Source organism: Triticum aestivum, chromosome 3B (genome assembly GCF_018294505.1).
Source record: "Triticum aestivum cultivar Chinese Spring chromosome 3B, IWGSC CS RefSeq v2.1, whole genome shotgun sequence".
In the NCBI taxonomy this organism is placed as follows: domain Eukaryota; kingdom Viridiplantae; phylum Streptophyta; class Magnoliopsida; order Poales; family Poaceae; genus Triticum; species Triticum aestivum.
In genome coordinates, this window is record NC_057801.1 from 125,899,647 (window position 1) to 125,916,989 (window position 17,343).

The 17,343-nt window shown below is 48.0% G+C and overlaps 1 protein-coding gene across 1 annotated transcript; it reads left to right on the forward strand.

Annotated features, from left to right (window-relative positions):
- Window positions 1-9,726: 9,726 nt before the first annotated feature.
- On the forward strand, window positions 9,727-16,508 carry LOC123067386 (formin-like protein 5). The gene is made up of 5 exons (XM_044490201.1): window positions 9,727-9,954; window positions 11,613-12,228; window positions 13,063-13,822; window positions 15,228-15,329; window positions 16,174-16,508. The coding sequence occupies exons 1-3, from the start codon at window positions 9,727-9,729 to the stop codon at window positions 13,422-13,424; spliced, it is 1,206 nt and encodes a 401-aa protein (XP_044346136.1). The 3' UTR covers window positions 13,425-13,822; window positions 15,228-15,329; window positions 16,174-16,508.
- Window positions 16,509-17,343: the final 835 nt, after the last annotated feature.

Sequence of the window (17,343 nt, forward strand, 5' to 3'; positions counted from 1 at the left end):
ACAGGCCAAGAGCAACACGGGGCGCCACACACACGCCGACACATGATCAGCATAAAGATCCTCAGAAAAAGGATAACCCGGCCAGGTCTATCTATGGGCCAAAAAAGAAGACTCCAGGAAGTAACACAACCAGCCGAGCATTTGAAGACAACGGCATACCCAAATACAGGGGCGCCGCACACCCACTATGTTTTACCGATGAGGTACTGGATCATGGATTTCCAGCGGGATTAAACCCATAAACATAGAGGCATACGACGGAACAACAGACCCCGGAGTCCGGATTGAGGATTATATCCTACACATACACATGGCAAGAGGAGACGATCTCCATGCCATAAAATACCTACCCCTCAAGCTCAAAGGGCCGGCTCGGCATTGGCTTAAAAGCCTCCCAGAAAATACGATTGGAAGTTGGGAAGAGCTTGAGGATGCGTTTCGAGAAAATTTTCAGGGGACTTATGTCCGGCCTCCGGATGCAGACGATTTAAGTCACATAACTCAACAGCCCGGAGAATCAGCATGCAAATTCTGGAACAGGTTCCTCACTAAAAAGAACCAAATAGTCGACTGTCCGGACGCTGAAGCCTTAGCAGCCTTTAAACACAACGTCCGAGACGAATGGCTCGCCAGACACCTCGGCCAGGAAAAACCAAGAACAATGGCCGCACTAACAAGTCTCATGACCCACTTTTGTGCGGGGGAAGACAGCTGGTTGGCTAGATGCAGCACCAGCGACCCGAGTACATCCAAAATCAGGGATGGAAATGGGAAATCACGACGCAGAAAAGATCAGCGCCGGAATAAGGAAAATGGCCCAAATAATACGGCGGTCAACGCCGGATTCAAAAGCTCTCGGCCGAACAACAAAACACTGCCCCTAAAGGCTAACAGTGACGAGCTATCCATCCTAAACAAGATTCTGGACAGACTGTGTCAGATACACGGTACCTCCGGGAAGCCTGCAAACCATATCCACAGAGATTGTTGGGTCTTCAAGCAGTCCGGCCGACTTAACGCCGAACACAAAGGGCTCGACACACCAAGTGAAAGTGACGAAACCCAAAAGCAGCACTCCGGAAACCAAAAGACTTTCCCATTAGAAGTCAAAACAGTGAACTCACTTCACGTGATAACATGCAGCGCGGCCCCTGCTATACCAGAACACCGTCCGTGGACTGGGGATAGAACCCACCAAAATTCGCTATAGCAGCACTTCCTTCGAAGGAGTGACGCCAGGCCTTCTTAGCCAATTTTACAGGCTCTGTACCACTAGAGGTCGTGTTCGGTTCATCCGACAACCTCCGTCGCGAAAAGCTCACTCTCCATCGCCCCATTTAGTAGTAGCCCTTAAGCACTACTGGGGCGTGCAGCTTTCGCCCGCTTTAATGCAATACCACATTACGCGTCTCTTACGCTTAAAAATGCCCGGTCCACGTGGCATATTCTTAAAACTCCAGGTATCTCTCGACCACGGAGAATATGCGGCTGCCTCGACAGCCACACATTATTCCGACCTTGCAGGTCAAAGCCCCTAAAAACAGGTCATTTAGACCTCGGACATGGTTAGACGAGTCCGGCGTAACTTAACAAGGGGCTTCCCAGCCACATACCCCTTTTTTAGGGGGTCGCGCGCATAGATGATGAAAGCCAATAAAGCTCAACTTTCTTCATCTTCCAAATTATACTTTATTTTTGATACACTTTTTGCACGATATTTCTTAGAAACTAAGTCCTTCTCTTTTACAGATGAAGCACGTGCTACACCCGTCCAGGATACAGCACAACGGAGACACAGGCGCAGACGTGCAGTAGGGACCCGTTGCAAGGATTCTTTTCAGATTAAGACCCTGCGTAAACCTTTCTTACTGTCTCTTGTTGATACACATCCACCGGTTTCCTACCAGAGCCGAGGAGGAGGCTGGCGTTTTGGCATCGGCCGCGTCAGAAGTTCCCGCCTGTACCTGGACACTAGGGGCTTAGGGCTTTATTCTGCCCGATATCATAAAGACCGAACACCTCAGGGAGTGTTCGGCGTCTCGAGTTAGGCCTTATATGCATCAGCTCCGAATCATGTCTTTGGTCAAATGTTGGGTTTGCCCGGCTCCTGTGTTTTGCTGCCTTACGTTCCGTATCATCGGCTAACGCGGCACCAGGAGAACTACTGCGATTGTGCCCCGGTTCGGCCGGGAGAGCACCTCAGTAGAGAAAGCCGAAAACTGACTGTCATGATATAGCGAGAGACTGGTCAACCATTCGATCGACCATTGGAATGTTTAGAATTCCTCCGCTTTGACGAAGGACCGCTTCCCGGTCAGGCACATACGCGCCCCGAGTTCAGAGAAGCGCGGTGCCATCAGGGGCTATATAGTAGCCCCACATTCGAGCTCCTATGGCTAAGTGAAAGTGATAAAGCATTATAGTCCGGTTGCCTAGTTTGCTATGCTATCACCTCCTTAAAAGGACCAAGACGTTGGATTAAGTGTGAAAAAACGTTTTTCTTTTTGCAAACACCCCCGCACCATGTGCATGGGGGCTGAAGCCAAAGACTGTCATCTTTCAGATTATACATACATATACGGTCGCACAGGAGATAGTTCAATACTTGAACACACAAGTATAAAAAGTCATTGCATTATAAACGTGATCTTAGAAATCATACATGTCATTCAAACATAACATCTTTCGAGCACTGCGACTCTATTATACGAGCGCCCTGCAGGACTTTCTCAAAGTAATGCTCGGTGGGGAATCGGCTTTTGTCCAAACCCCGGGATGCAACAGCGGTGGCATCCATCTCTGCTCAGTATGTTTTACCACGGGCGAGAGCCATCCGTGCACCTTCTATGCATGCCGACCACTTCATCGCCTTAATATGCGGCACTGCCCCAAGGAATTACTGCAACAAGCCAAAATAACTCTTCGGCTTGGGTCTTCCCGGTCACAGATGAGTGACCACATCCGTCATGGCAAGTCCGGACAATCTATTTAGCTCAGCCCACTCAACCAGCCGATCACTCAGCGGAAGTTGACGCTCCGGACTATGGAATTGAGACCAGAAAAGCTCATCCATTTCGTGACCCTTCTGGCTTCGGAAGTGCACGACTGCGTCCGCCGCACTCGTTGCCAAGTCTAGATAAGGATCCTCCGCACCATACAATCGGCCAAACTGAGCATACTTCGGATCCGTGAACTTCCTGCGCAGCATAAAGGGCTTCCCAGCCACAATGTCTCGGATTTGACGCAGTTCCTCCTTCATAGCCCGCATCGCACTACGGGCATCCTTGGCTTCGGCGTCGGCCTTCTTCAGGTCCTCTTGTTTCGCTCGACGTTCTCTTTCAAGAACCTCCTGGCGGTCGGTAGCAACTTTTAATTTCACGGCCATTCCGGCCATCTCCTCCCTGCTTCGGCAGTGAGCAGCCTTCTCGGCTTCTAGCTCTTCCGCTGCCTTCGAGGCAGCCGCCTCGCTTTTTCTGGCTTGCTCCTTGGCCCGAGCAAGTTCTGCTCGAAGGTCTTCCACAGCGGCAGCACCATCTGCATCTAGCATACAATTTGTAAGGAATGGGCGTCAGCTCCCTTACTAAGAAACCGCGGAGCAACCACATACCTTGTGACTCATCAAGTTGTCTATTGACCAGCGAGATGTCCGCATCAGCAGTGTCGAGTTGCTTCTTCAGCTCGGCAAATTCATCAGTCTGGCTGGCCACCGAACGTTCCGCCACCTGCATGGTAAAGGCGACAGTTAATAACTGAGATTATGATCCTAGGCACGCTGTCGTTTTCGACAGCATACCAAGTCTCAGGGGCTACTATCTATACAGTGCGCACTTCATGTGCAAAACTGTCAACAGGTATGTCATTTTTTGCGTACCTCAAATCCCGTCAGTAAACTTCTGACGGCCTCATACAAGCCGGTTTCGGCGGACGAGATCCTCTCAATCACACCACCCATTAATACGCGGTGATCTTCTGAGATGGACGCCCTCTTAAGCAAATCCGGCAGCTCCACCGGCCGTACTCCAATGGGCGCCGAACTCTCCGGCCCTGCCGGACTCAGGGAGACCCTCCGCGACGACACCTCAGGGTCGTCCGCCCCCGCGCGATGGGGCGGCAGATGGAGGCGTTTCGCTTTCCATCATCTCCGGACGAAGGTCTCCCGAAGATGAGCTGTGCTGAGATGGGCTGAGATCTGAACTACAAGGTAAAAACTTCGGTTACCTTTAGACATTAAGCAGGGGTGTCTGATAATTATAAAATCCCCCCTTTTTTCACTTACGGCTCGTTAGAGGGCTGATTCCTCCGAGGAGATAGTACGGCCGGGGCGCTTTCTGGCGCAGGACCTTCCGGTACAGATTTCTTTCCCCGCTTTGAGGCCTTGGCCTCCGGGTCTTCGGAAGCGTTCCTCTTCTCCCCCTGGAGGGAGGGACTCTCGATTCCTCCCTTACTAAAAACCTCCTTGGTAGAGGTGACAGTTTCCCCGTGCCCCCCTTCGCCCTCATTCGAAGGTGCGACCTCCAACGTTTTGATTAACACGGGATCCTGCGTGGTCTCAGGGAGGGGGGCCGGACACCGTATCAGTTTTGCTTGCGCTATCCACTCCTGTCCAGGGATAGCTGGTTAAAAGGCAAGCTCACGATAAATAAATGGACGGTGTGTCCGGACACAGGGCTACTTACTTGAGTATCCGGGCGATTGCAGCTTAGGCCAGCGTCCTCAGTCAATTCTGGATGCGTCTCTTGCGATCCGAAGAACAGTTTATACATCTCCATGGGAGTCAAACCCATGAAGTGTTGAAGAGCTCGTGGCCCCTCCGGATTAAATTCCCACATGCGGAGGGGGCGACGTTTGCAGGGTAGTAGGCGCCGGATCAACATGACCTGCACCACTGCGACCAGATTGATCTCCCTTTCTTGGAGGCCTCGAATCCGGTCCTGCAATAGGGGGACGTCTTTGGGCGGCCCCCAGTCACGCCCCTTGTTGACCCATGACGTCAGCTGCTGTGGAGGGCCCGAGCGAAAGACGGGCGGCGGCTTCTGCCTGCTGCCCCGGGGAGCGGTGATATAAAACCACTCATGTTGCCACAAGCCGAGCTCCTCCTGGAAAGAGCCCTTGGGCCATGGAGCTTAGACTCTCTTGCTTACAACCGCCCCGCCGCACTCTGCCTGACGCCCCTCAACCATCTTCGGCTCCACGTTGAAGGTTTTGAGCCACAAGCCGAAGTGAGGGGTAGTGCGGAGGAAGGCTTCGCAGACGACAATGAATGATGAGATGTGGAGGATGGACTCCGAAGCCAGGTCGTGGAATTCTAGCCCATAGTAAAACATGAGCCCCCTCATGAAAGGATCCGTCGAGAAGCCTAAACCCCAACGGAAGTGAGACACGAACACGACGCTCTCGCCAGGCTCGGGAGTTGGGATAACTTGCCCTCGGGCAGGCAGCCTATGCGAAATTTCGTAGGTTAAGTACCTGGCGTCTCTCAGCTTTAGCACGTCCTCCTCCGTGATGGAGGAGGGCATCCACCGGCCTCGTAGGTCAGGACCGGACATTGTCGAAGATCGAAGGTACCTGAATTTGGAGCCCTGGGTGTTGGAACTCGGGGAGAGGGGCGGATTCGATAGAGGATTGAATAAAAAGAACGGGCCTTGGTCTCATTATAAAGAGGAAGAATACCAAGAGCCGTCCCCGTGACCGTTTGGAACCCGCCTTCGATGGAGGGGGCGTGGCAACGGGCGCGGTTGGGTTACCCACGTCCGTATTGATGGGAATCCCGGAATAAGGGGAGCACGATCTCTGCTTCGACAAGACGTGCCAAGGAAACCGCCTCACTAAACGCGCTGAGGTGGAACAATAAAAACAATTCGAGTAAAGACTTGGAAGTGGTGTGATGTCACGCCACAGAATACGTCAGCAGATTGATCTTGTGTAATATTATTCTCTCTAAGGTGGTATGTGGAATTCATTTTTGCAGAGCCGGACACTATCCTGGTGTTCACAATCTTCTATAAATTATTCGGAGGAGGAACCCGCCTTGCAATGCCGAAGACAATATGCGCGCCGGACTCGTCGTCATTGAAGCCTGGTTCAGGGGCTACTGAGGGAGTTCCGGACTAGGGGGTGTCCGGATAGCCGAACTATCATCATCGGCCGGACTCCAAGACTATGAAGATACAAGATTGAAGACTTCGTCCCGTGTCCGGATGGGACTTTCCTTGGCGTGGAAGGCAAGCTTGACGATACGGATATGTAGATCTCCTACCTTTGTAACCGACTCTGTGTAACCCTAGCCCTCTCCAGTGTCTATATAAATCGGATGGCTGTAGTCCATAGGACGAACAACAATCATACCATAGGCTAGCTTCTAGGGTTTAGCCTCCTTGATCTCGTGGTAGATCTACTCTTGTAACCCACATCATCAATATTAATCAAGCAGGACGTAGGGTTTTACCTCCATCAAGAGGGCCCGAACTTGGGTAAAACATCGTGTCCCTCGTCTCCTGTTACCATCTGCCTAGACGCACAGTTCGGGACCCTCTATCCGAGATCCGCCGGTTTTGACACCGACAGCCAGCAAGCTTAATGGCCGGTCACACCCAAACTCAAGGACCTGCAACACACAACATATGCTCAATCAGGAAATCATATTGACCAGGCGAGTATGCACATCCAGGCCAGGATAATCTAACTTCCAGAACCTAAAGATGTGAAAGGTCGCAATATCAAGTTCATCAATCAGACATGTATCAAGTGACCAGGCCCAACCACCACCAGCAAGAATGCAACATGAAGAGAGAGTGCTGCCAAGGGAGGATGCGGCCAGGGGAGGAGCAAGACCAAGTCCGCGCTGCCAAGGGAGGAGGCGGCCACGCCGGGCCGGAGGACGCAGCAGCCAGTCAGAAGGGGGGGGGGGTCGCCAGATCGGATCTGGGCCGGCCAAGCCGCACGCGTGGGGGAGTCACCGAGGCGTCGTCGTCACGGATCCGGGGACGAACTTCATCACCAGAGACGAGGAAGGCCGCACGGGAGGGGCGGGGATGGTGGTGGAGGGGCTCCCGGCCAGATCTACGTATGGTGGGGTGTGGGCTCTAGCAGGAGGTAGGGAGACAGAACCGCCCCGCCGCCGCCGTCCCTGGGCGCGGCGCGGCTTCGCCGGCCGGCCCTCCGGCAGCGGCGTTGCGAGTAGCGGTGAGGGCGGAGCGGGCCTTGGGCGGCGGCGCGGTTTTCCCCCGTGAGGCCGTGACGCTAGATGGACGGTGTTTGAGATCGAGGGGAGCCTCGTTCCCGTCGGAGTTCGAGGTTTTTTTTTTTTGGTTTTGGTTGGGTTTTTTGTCGAGGCGGAAGGTGGGAGTTGTCCCTGGTTAACCTACGAAATTTCGTAGATTTTTTAAGGACAAAAAAAACCCAGCAGAGGTGGGACGAAAATTGACTGGCGGAGACTACCAACTGCTTCATTAAAAGTAGAGATGCCATACCCATTTCATGATTTCAAATTTTCAACTATGGAACATCATTACTATTGTCCAGCCGTGGATCCGTTTTTTGAGGTACTTAGCTTACCTCACCGGTTCCACATGCGTGTGCATGGCCTACGGCTGGAAATTAAGGAGCCGCCATTTCTCATCTTCCCCGCGATACGCCGCGATCTCTTTCCTTCTTTGCACCTGGGACGTACGTAGACGGTTACCTCAGTGATATCATGCGTGGCCTACGACTCGGAAGGACCAGTCCTTCCATATCTCGCCCACGACGCACCGCGATCTCTTTCCTTCCTCACGAGACCGCTACAGTTTCGCGTACGCCTGAGAGAGTGAAAAATCGCCATGGTTATACTCATCATTTTTTTCCCTGTGTCCGATGAGACCAATGATTGAACCGCCTATATATACGTGCTCTGTTCCACTCGCACTCTCATCTCCCCATCTCCATTCTCGAACTGCAAAGCGAGGAGGAAGGGTTCCGGTTATAGTCATGGCCGCCACGGATGCCGTGGCGTGCCACACTTCGAGGAGCGGCGGCGTGGCCAGGTGCTTTCCTCGGAGCGCCGGTTTCGGGGCTGAGCGGCGGAGCAGCTGGGCCTGCGCGCGCGGTGCTCACCAGCAAAGGCGGCCTCGCTTCTCTTCCACTCTACCAACAGCCACGCTGCCACGTCTAGCCCGCGACCATGGCGTGGCCGTTGGTAGAGTAGGAGACGAGCATGGCCACCTGTCCCCTGCCCTGACGCCCGGCAAACAAGGCGTGCGAGCGTACAGCCAGAAGGCCTACCCGGGCTGCCAAGCTCCACGCCGTGCTCTCCATGGAGAAGCTTGTCCTGTGGTACAATCCACAGGAACTACGACACGGCCGCCCTGTCTAAGTTTTTCGATTGGGTGAGTGTCTGTGGAATGGTGCCGTGTGTGGCCCGTACAGGAGTGGCTATATATGAGTGCGTCTTTAACTCTCTAAATAATAGAATGAGAAGTGATTTGAACCTCCCCCTCTTCTCTCTGCTCTCACCTAACCTCTCCTCCGATATTTGGATCGGGTTAGAAAATATGTTTGATATTTCTATCCATAATTTTGAGTCTGTTGCGAAGCTATGGCTTTGTGAAAAAAGATTCCTCCATTTGAGTGTGATTACATCTGCAATTTTATGGGGGTCTGGAACTTAGGAATACGGTGGTGTTTAATAGATGTACCTGGATTTCTTTGGTGTTAGGCCTAATCTCGTGTTATCTGCGAGATTGGACAAAACAGTTCAAGGGTCTTCAGGGGGTAAATTGTTGAATATTCAGAACCTGCTGTGGAAGAGACTGAAAGAGCCTTTTGCCCCGGAGGCAGACTGATTGAACGCGGGAGATGGTTTGACTCTGTTTCCTGTGGAGCTACACTTGGCCGAAATGATGTACATGGAGGAGTCAATTGATCACTTGCCCCACATTTTGCTCTGCCTCGGCCAACATGCCCCATCTACATTGCAATTGTTAAAATGCCCCGTTTTTGCTATGCCTCTTGACAAAATAACCCACACTAAAAATAAACACATATTTTTAGTTAACTACTTAGTGTCATTTTCATCAAATTTTCACCATTAATTAACATGCCTAACTAATAACTAACTAACCCTAGCTCACAGTCAAGTGTTTAAATATGCCATCTTAGTTAGATCAATACATAGATCATTACTTTATCATATTCATGCATGTTTGCATCAACTAAAATGGAGTAAATAGCATAAAACTACTATTTTACAGGCTATGGTTTCAAAAAACTACCGGTTTTTAATTTTTCGCTGATAACTACCAAGTCAGGGGTTGGCTGTTTCAAAAAACCCTAATCACGGAGTGCTTTAAAATTGATCGTGATTATGACAGTTGGGACCCGCACATAAGAGAACCGTTTGTTTGACTGTTACCTTAAATGTAAGGCCCACATGTTAGTATCTATGTAAGTTTTTTTAAAAGCAATCAGGTCCCTGTAACTTTTTAAAAAAAGCAATCGGGTCCCTGATATTTTCTGGAAAAAGCAATCAGGTCCCTCATGTTTTCTGGCCAAAGCAATCACGAACGGCGCCGGCCAAGCGAAAGACGGCGGCTGGGCCGCCACGTTCCTCGTTGCGAAGGCAGGGTTCTGTAGTCGGGGCGACGGGCTAGGTGGAGGAGCTCCTGGCCATGGCGCACGACTGGTGGCGGCCCGAGCCCCTAGCCATGGCGCGGCTCGCGGCAGCCCTTGCTCCTCGGCGCGCTCCTAGCCATGGCGTGCGGCTCATGGCGGCCCGAGCCCCTGGCCATGGCGCCGCTCGCGGCGGCCTTGCTTCTTGCTGCGCTCCTGGCCATGGCGCGCGGCTCGCGACGGCCTGAGCCCCTGGCCATGGCGCGGCTCATGCTCCTGCGCTGCGGCTGCTCCTCCTCGCGGCGTTCATTCCCGCCGTCGTGCTTGTCTTGGCGCGTGACGGATGGTGGAGGTGGCCGTCGGTGGGTGGTGGTTGCCGGGAGGGGGAGAGGAAGAAGAAGAAAGTGACAGGAAGAGAGAAGAGAAGATAGGAGGAAGAAGAGGCAACTTACACATGGGTCCCACACGTAAGTTAACGGTCAAGCAAACGGATTGTTTAGGAGTGGGCCCGACCTGTCATAAAACGGTTTAAATCGCTAACAACGAGTGTTTAGGGTTTTTTGAAACAGCTAACCCCTGACTCGGTAGTTATCAGCTAAAAATTAAAAACCGGTAGTTTTTTGGAATCCTAGCCTGTAAAGTAGTAGTTTTATGCTATTTACTCACTAAAATGGGAATTATGGATTACACCTTAGTTAACCTTTCTTTTTCTTTTGTTATGGAATAATTGGAAATGTCTATATGATGTTGAGTAAATAGGCAATAGTTTGATTAATTTAATCCAAGAATAAATCACTAGCATGACATTGACAGAAATAAACACATGCTGATATTCGATCATGCAAGCACATACTACGCTAATCGGTTGGTCAAAAGCAATTGAAATTTCCCAAAATGATAGTCATAGTAGTTTTTTTGTTGTTGAGATTTTTAAACAACTTTGGCCAAAATTTGATTGAAAATAAAAAATCAATAAATCTCTACTCCAAATTTGATGAAAATTTACGAGATTATTGCCGTTGTGTAAAAAAATCATAAATTTCTAGACACTTTTTTGGGGTCAATTTTTTGGCTGAAAATGCAAAATCGGCTTTAGATTGAGAGGATTGAGAGATTCATTAATTTTTCTTTTTCAACCAAAAATTGGAACCAAACAAAAGTGTCCATAAGAAATTGAAACGTTTCTCTAAAATGAACACTAATATGATGATCATTCTGGGAAAGTTCCACTTTTTTTTACAACCCAACTACAAATTACGACGAAATACCAATTCAACCCCTACTTGGCATGCCCAGTCATCATTGACTTTGATCAGAACCCGAGACCTGGGTTGTGTTTTTGAACCTTGTGGTAACTTGAGGGTGTATTTTATTGGGTTTCGGAGTTGAGGGTTGTATCTGAACCGAGTGATTAGTTTGAGGTTGAAATGTAAACTTTTATCCTTTTTTGGGTGAGCGGTTGCTGAGCCTTAGCAAAATGGATTAGCTCTCCCGTCCAACAAAAATGCTCATGTTCCACGCTAATGCCCGGAAAAGCGAGGTAACACACACGTTGTTAGCAGCGTGGGCCTTCAATTTCAATTATTAATACATAAAGCCTGATAAGCATGTCTTAGGTTGGTACACAAATAGGATCCCTGATAGCGGGAGATAAGAGATTCATATAAGAGAACATAAGTAAACAGCCTTCCGCTTGAGCTTCCAAGATCTCTACTCCTAATGTCTCAGTTGATAGGTCACGTTTCGGGTTTTATTTTCGTCCCACCTCACCCGGTCTTTTTTGGTACTTCTTTGGTACTTCCTTCCACCTCCCACTCAGCCGCAATGAACCAAAAAAAAAAAACGGTCCAGCCGATTACCCCACCCGCCCCCACGCGCCCAATCTTTCGTCGCATCCAACTAAGCCGAACGAGAAAAAACCAGCTAAAGCAAGCCGGCGAAAATTAACCAGCGAAAAAAATTGCCCCACTCTGCGCCCTTGAGCGTGGTTTCGTGCCCTCGAGCGAGAAACAGTCGCCCGACACTAGTCCCTCCTTCGCCCGCCGCCTCCCTTCGTCCCTTCACCGCCGCCGCCCTTCGTCCCTTCGCCGCCCCCGCTCCATCCATTCACCGTCGCCCTGGCACTGATCCGGCGCGTAAATCGCACATCACAAGCGCCGGCCTCCACTGATCCGGCGCTGGTCCAGGATCCGGCGTCGATCCTGGTCAAGACCCGTCGCCAGAGACGTCCAGGATCCGGCTACACCTTTCACCAGCCGCCGCCGAGGAGCCCTACGCCGCAGCCAAGATCCGAGAGGAGCAGCCGCCGCCGAGATCCGAGAGGAGCAGCCGCCGCCGAGGTTCGAGAGGAGCTGGCCACCACGACCTCCCTCCCCAGCCGGCCGCCACCACCTCCTCCCCCACCCCTCCCCCACGTGCCTGGCATAGGTGGGTCTCAGCCTCCCTCCTACCTCCGTCCAAGGTTAGGAACTCCCCTCCCCTCCCGATCTCCTCCCTTCGTCCAAGGCCACGAGCTCCCCCCCCTACCCGATCTGACGAAGAGAGGGCCAGACCTTCCACTCCGGTGTTCGATGTGGCCAGATCCAGCCGGGGGACTCACCGCAGAGCCTCCATGTCGGCGGAGCAGCAGCAGCCCAACAGAAGGTGGGTGCCCAATCCGTTTTTTGTTCATAGATTTCTGTTGTAGTTTAATTTACTTGACATTTTGCCAAGTCATAGTTTTAGGACTATCACAACATATGTATACTTTGCACCCATGTCCTCTGTCAAATTTGTTCAGTTCAAAGCATTAATACTATGACCAGCTATCCAATTTGCAGTCCAGATATATTGTTTCCTTAATCAGCAATGCAAATTTGGGGCAGCTTCAATTTTCTTGTCTGATTTTATTTTGCAATCTATAATCTGAACTGAAAGACAGGGGTACATGCGCTCAGGTTTTGTAGTTGAGTAACCATTAGTAATGCAAATTAGGAGCCCCTTTAATTTCTGTGAGCTGCAAGTGCAGTTGACCAATAATCTCATACTTGCTCATAAGCTGGTGAACTGAATCAACACGCCACTTTTGGTTCCAACAAAAAAATTCCATGCTTAGGACTATAAAATTACTTCTGTGTAATGTTCATATGGGTTCGGAGGACATTTTACACTTGATGTTTACTTGTGCACGAGCGAAGCAAGTCTGAGCTTCCCTGGGTCTTCTAGAAATTATTGAAGAAGCGTCACGTATCGATAGATCTGGATCCTTTGTGTTGGAAGAGCTGCTGCGTCGGACTATCATAGTTCATATCATAATGTTGATGCCTCTTTTGATATATCGCTCAAATAAGATTAGGAGGAAGGGCATCACACTCTCCGAGAGCAAACAAGATACCACGTACCGATCCTGTCAGTGCATGTAATATCACTATGTTGTATTAACAAATCTGCCTAATGTTGTATTAACAAATCTGTCTTTTCTTTTTTCACATTGTGTAGGATTTAGAATTATGACAAGGAGTCAGGGACACAATCAGATTTATACCATCCGTTGTGATGATACAAGGAAAGTAAACATATACGCATATTGTGTTCAACGTGATGATACAAGCGAAAGCTGGCCTACGCCGCCAACTAATCTGCGGCAGCGTGGAAGGAGTGTTCAAAAGCAGCAGGAACAGTTGTTCCACTGCTGGTCGGAGGGAGAGCTTGGCAAGGGAGATAGAGGGAGCTCTACAACCACGATCTTGGCATACAACCCGATGGCATCATGCCCACTTAAGCTTCTTCCATGTTTCAATTCTTGTATTTGTTGGTCTTTTACTGTCAGAGCTTACGAAATCCATTACAAATGGAGGTGAGGCCAAGTCGTGAACTTGCTGAGACGTCTTTGCCTTGAATTCTAAGGCTTGAATCTAAATGGAGGTGAGGCCAAGTCTTGAACGAATACTAAGGTTTGCATCTTTTATAAAGCTTGACAGTTACTGTGTAGTTTCAGTTAACATGATAGTCACGCGTGGTGAATCTCTTTTCTTGTCCAAAGATTTCACGAATCCATTATTGCCTACAGAACAACATCCTAGGGCCCTCCCAGTTTGATTCTCTTTATTTTGCTATATCTCAACTATTACATACATCATTTATGCTCTGAAGCTAACCATTGTATGCTTTGATTGGTTGGAGCGGCAAGGTTTTCCAGATCCTGGGAGTCTATCCCTTCCAACAATCTGGAGGTAGCATAGTACATCCGTACTCACAGGTTGGTGTCTGACTGTCTTTGAATGGTGTTGCTCCAGTGTTGTTTTCCAATGATTAATTTGCAGAAATTGATTATCTGGACATACATGTTTGCTATGTTTGCATCTTGTTTACATATCCCTGTGAGTTCTCTTACAGGAAGAATATGAGTTTGGTGTTTCTTTACTGCCTGGAGCGCCGAGTGTCTGGTACTAATGAACGGTGCAAACTGATAGTCAGTGATTTGAACACTAGCTTATGCCAGATTTTACCGGTTCCGTTTTGAGCCTTGGAAGGCTCATTTCACAATCTTAATATTTTGACTACCTTTTCAAATGCCAGAGTATATTTTATATAGAAAATACCGACTGCAAAGTTATACTATCAAGTAAATTCCACACACAAAATAAATAAGAGAAACTTATATGTAACGTTGGTAGATGCTTGTTGGCATGGAACAGACATTGTGGATCCAGTGTGAGAATCTCATAGCTGCACTAACTAATTGTACTATTCTTTTAGAATGACAGCCTCCCTAAGTTTGTTTCATTTAAAATGGTTTGCCTCACTAATTGTATGTCAGGCTGCAACATCCTTAGTTCCTCCACATACGACCCTGCGACTAAACCGAGCCGCATACATCTACAACGCTTTTGTGTTGTTGATGCCGTCGCGGCCTCCCCGCATGGGTTCCCAACCTCTGTTCGCTGGCCCGCGCCCCCACATCTCCTCACATTAGTATGGCTGCCGGCTGCAGAATCGACGAGGAGGTCGCAGTGGAGGGGTGGTGCTGCAGTGGCTAGCAAGATATCATAAGCTCTCCTTTGTTCTTTTGTGTTTGAATCAGATTCAGTGGTTCTTGATTTTACAGTCATATATCGACCACCATTGGGTAAGCTCATCAAGGTTTATCTTGGTTGCAGTTTGCATAAGCTAGGTTTGGATTACACTGACCTTTGCTAGATATATTTGCTTGATACGTCGATTGCATTATATGCTAGAGGGTGCAATGCCATGTTTTTTAATGCTTGTATCATGTGCACCCTAGAGCCGTAACACTGGTTGTTTCAGGCCCTAAATAAAATCTGACACTTGAAAATTATCGGGGCATGCCGTTTGAACTACCACACCCCATATAAAATGGTGGATTATGCCATGATCGTATAAGTCTTGCTTACCCTGTAATTATGTTCATATGTTTGGACAGAGGGAATATGTCTGAGCCGCCGTTATGTGTTTCTACTAATTAAAGAACAACTAGGGTCACTTGAAAGAAGACGAGGTATATTGCGGGGCTGTTGTCGATTCTTGCCTATTTGTCATTAGTTATTTTGTTTTGGCGGAATTACTATGTTATCAAATTTGAGTGTTCAACAACTTGCAGAAGTAATTACATGCCAAATTTCTAAATCTTAGTTCATATGCAGCTGGAAGAATTCCAAGATAGACCATTGCTTCAAGGTTGGGAGCGGCCACAACATAATTGACATCAAAACCAGATCTGGGTCCTACATATCCGGTCTTGCTCGGTGAGATTTCTATTTTCCAATCCGTTATATACCTATGATTTATTTGCTACATGAGGTAGTGGAGGGATCACCTTTACAATGCCAAATTATATTTCTATTTCTACAGTATTAGCTACTAGCCAACAGCATGTGTTTACACTCTCATCAGTTAACAGAGTGATTAGTCATAGTAAACTATGTGCCAACTTATGTAAGTCCAATCGAACTATCTTTTATCGGCATTCCCCATTGTGTAAATTGGGATTATTTGCACCAGCCTTCGTACACTCCTAAAACATGGTAGGGAAGACAATCAAATAGGCACCAGTGGAGCTATGGCAAGGCTCAAAGGGCCATGGCCCGCCCTGGGCTAGAGCGAAAAGGAGTTTTACATGAAGTTTATCCCACAACATTGCATTGATTTTTAGTTTGGTGGTGCTATTTGCACTATCCAGCCCGCCAACATTTTTTAGGTAACTCCGCCACTGCAAATAGGTATCACGATGGTTGCTGCCTAGAGGGAAGTGAGAAGAAGAGAAGACACAACATGGAGAGGAAGACAATCAGATATATCACTTGTTGCTTTACATCTTTTGTTTGAGCCTTGCTACCTGATTGCTGTTGCAATTGAGGTTTTCCAGTGAGCATTTTATTACATAGATAGGCTCTTTCTGATGACACCAAGGCTACGACAATGAGTAGGCATGCTCTTTTAAAAATGGGTAGGCATACTCTTTTCAAAATGAGTAGGCATCTTTCCTTTCTGAATAATGGTAACATTAATTTGTTTACTTGTTAAGATTTCCCTTGAATGACTTACTATTGTTATGCACTTATGTTGAATGAAATTTTATCCATTTTGTAGTATCCTACAATGGTTTACAGATGGTGTGGCTCCTTGCACTAAGATGATCGATCAGAGATCTAGAGTCCTCAATACAAATCGATGACGCCTCCTCAAGATTCACTTCTTCGTAGCCCCCAACCTTGGTATAGTATAAAAACCTACAAATAAATCAGAAGAATAGGCAATTATCGGATGCTTATGTTTGTTGGTGTAGTAGCCCTCTTAAGTCCAGTCCTAGAGAAGTGTGTCGTAGAAGCATATCAGGAAGACATGGACGTGGATATGCATTATGGTTGTATTATGGATGTGGAAATGGTCGCTATATTAGCTATATCTTTTACATATTTTTCTGAGTTTGTTTTCAGGGGTGGGTCGTGGCTACCCGATAACGGTCCAATTTGGTTGTTTTATGATCTTGTCAAGATATTTCACACCATACGGATTAACTATCACCAGTTTTAGTTAATGATTCCTGATATTTATCTCCCAATGGTTATCCGTCCGCATAGTTGCATGCAACTACAAGTACAAACTAATTTTTTAACTTCCATTTCTTGATCAATTGACATTGGAAAGTTAGCACTATTAACGCACTCTTTGTAGAACACTGCTAATACACTAAAATCTATTTGAAACTTATTTTATGGAATACAAAGATTACTTTTTGATATATGTGAAATATAAACTCCTCTACACTAGAAGCACAAAGAAACATGAAATGGAACCCCACCTTGAAACACGTAAAAACAGATATGATGTTGATCTATGATATACCCCATTAACTGCAAAATTTAGCATGATGATGATGGAAGAAAGTTTTAATCAAGGTGTTATTTTCGAGCAAAAACCCAACATTTTATTATTTTCCCTTGATTGCACGCCTCATTATTTAATCACCGATGTACATATGCTACCTTCATGTTTCAATCATATGTACTTACTCTTCCAAGGAATTTATGGCCAGATGTGTTCAAATGCTTTTATCTTTTGAACATGTTTTCATATGAATGAACTGTGGTGCTTTTACTTTTCATTAAGGTTGCTCGACCAAGGTTGTTCAGTGATTGTGTGCTGTAACGCCCGGGTGGTTATGCTACAGTAATCGTCCCGGTTCGGTTAAATAACCTCTCGTTAATTCGGACCCGTCCTAAAACAAGATTTAAAACTAAAACAAATGATAACGAGTTC

Coding starts and splice junctions, on each gene's coding strand:
- LOC123067386 (XM_044490201.1), top strand. CDS start 9,727: ATGGCGTGCGGCTCATGGCGGCCCGAGCCCCTGGCCATGGCGCCGCTC. Junction 9,955..11,612: donor GAGGTGGCCGTCGGTGGGTG/GTGGTTGCCGGG, acceptor GCCCGACACTAG/TCCCTCCTTCGCCCGCCGCC. Junction 12,229..13,062: donor CAGCAGCAGCCCAACAGAAG/GTGGGTGCCCAA, acceptor CACATTGTGTAG/GATTTAGAATTATGACAAGG.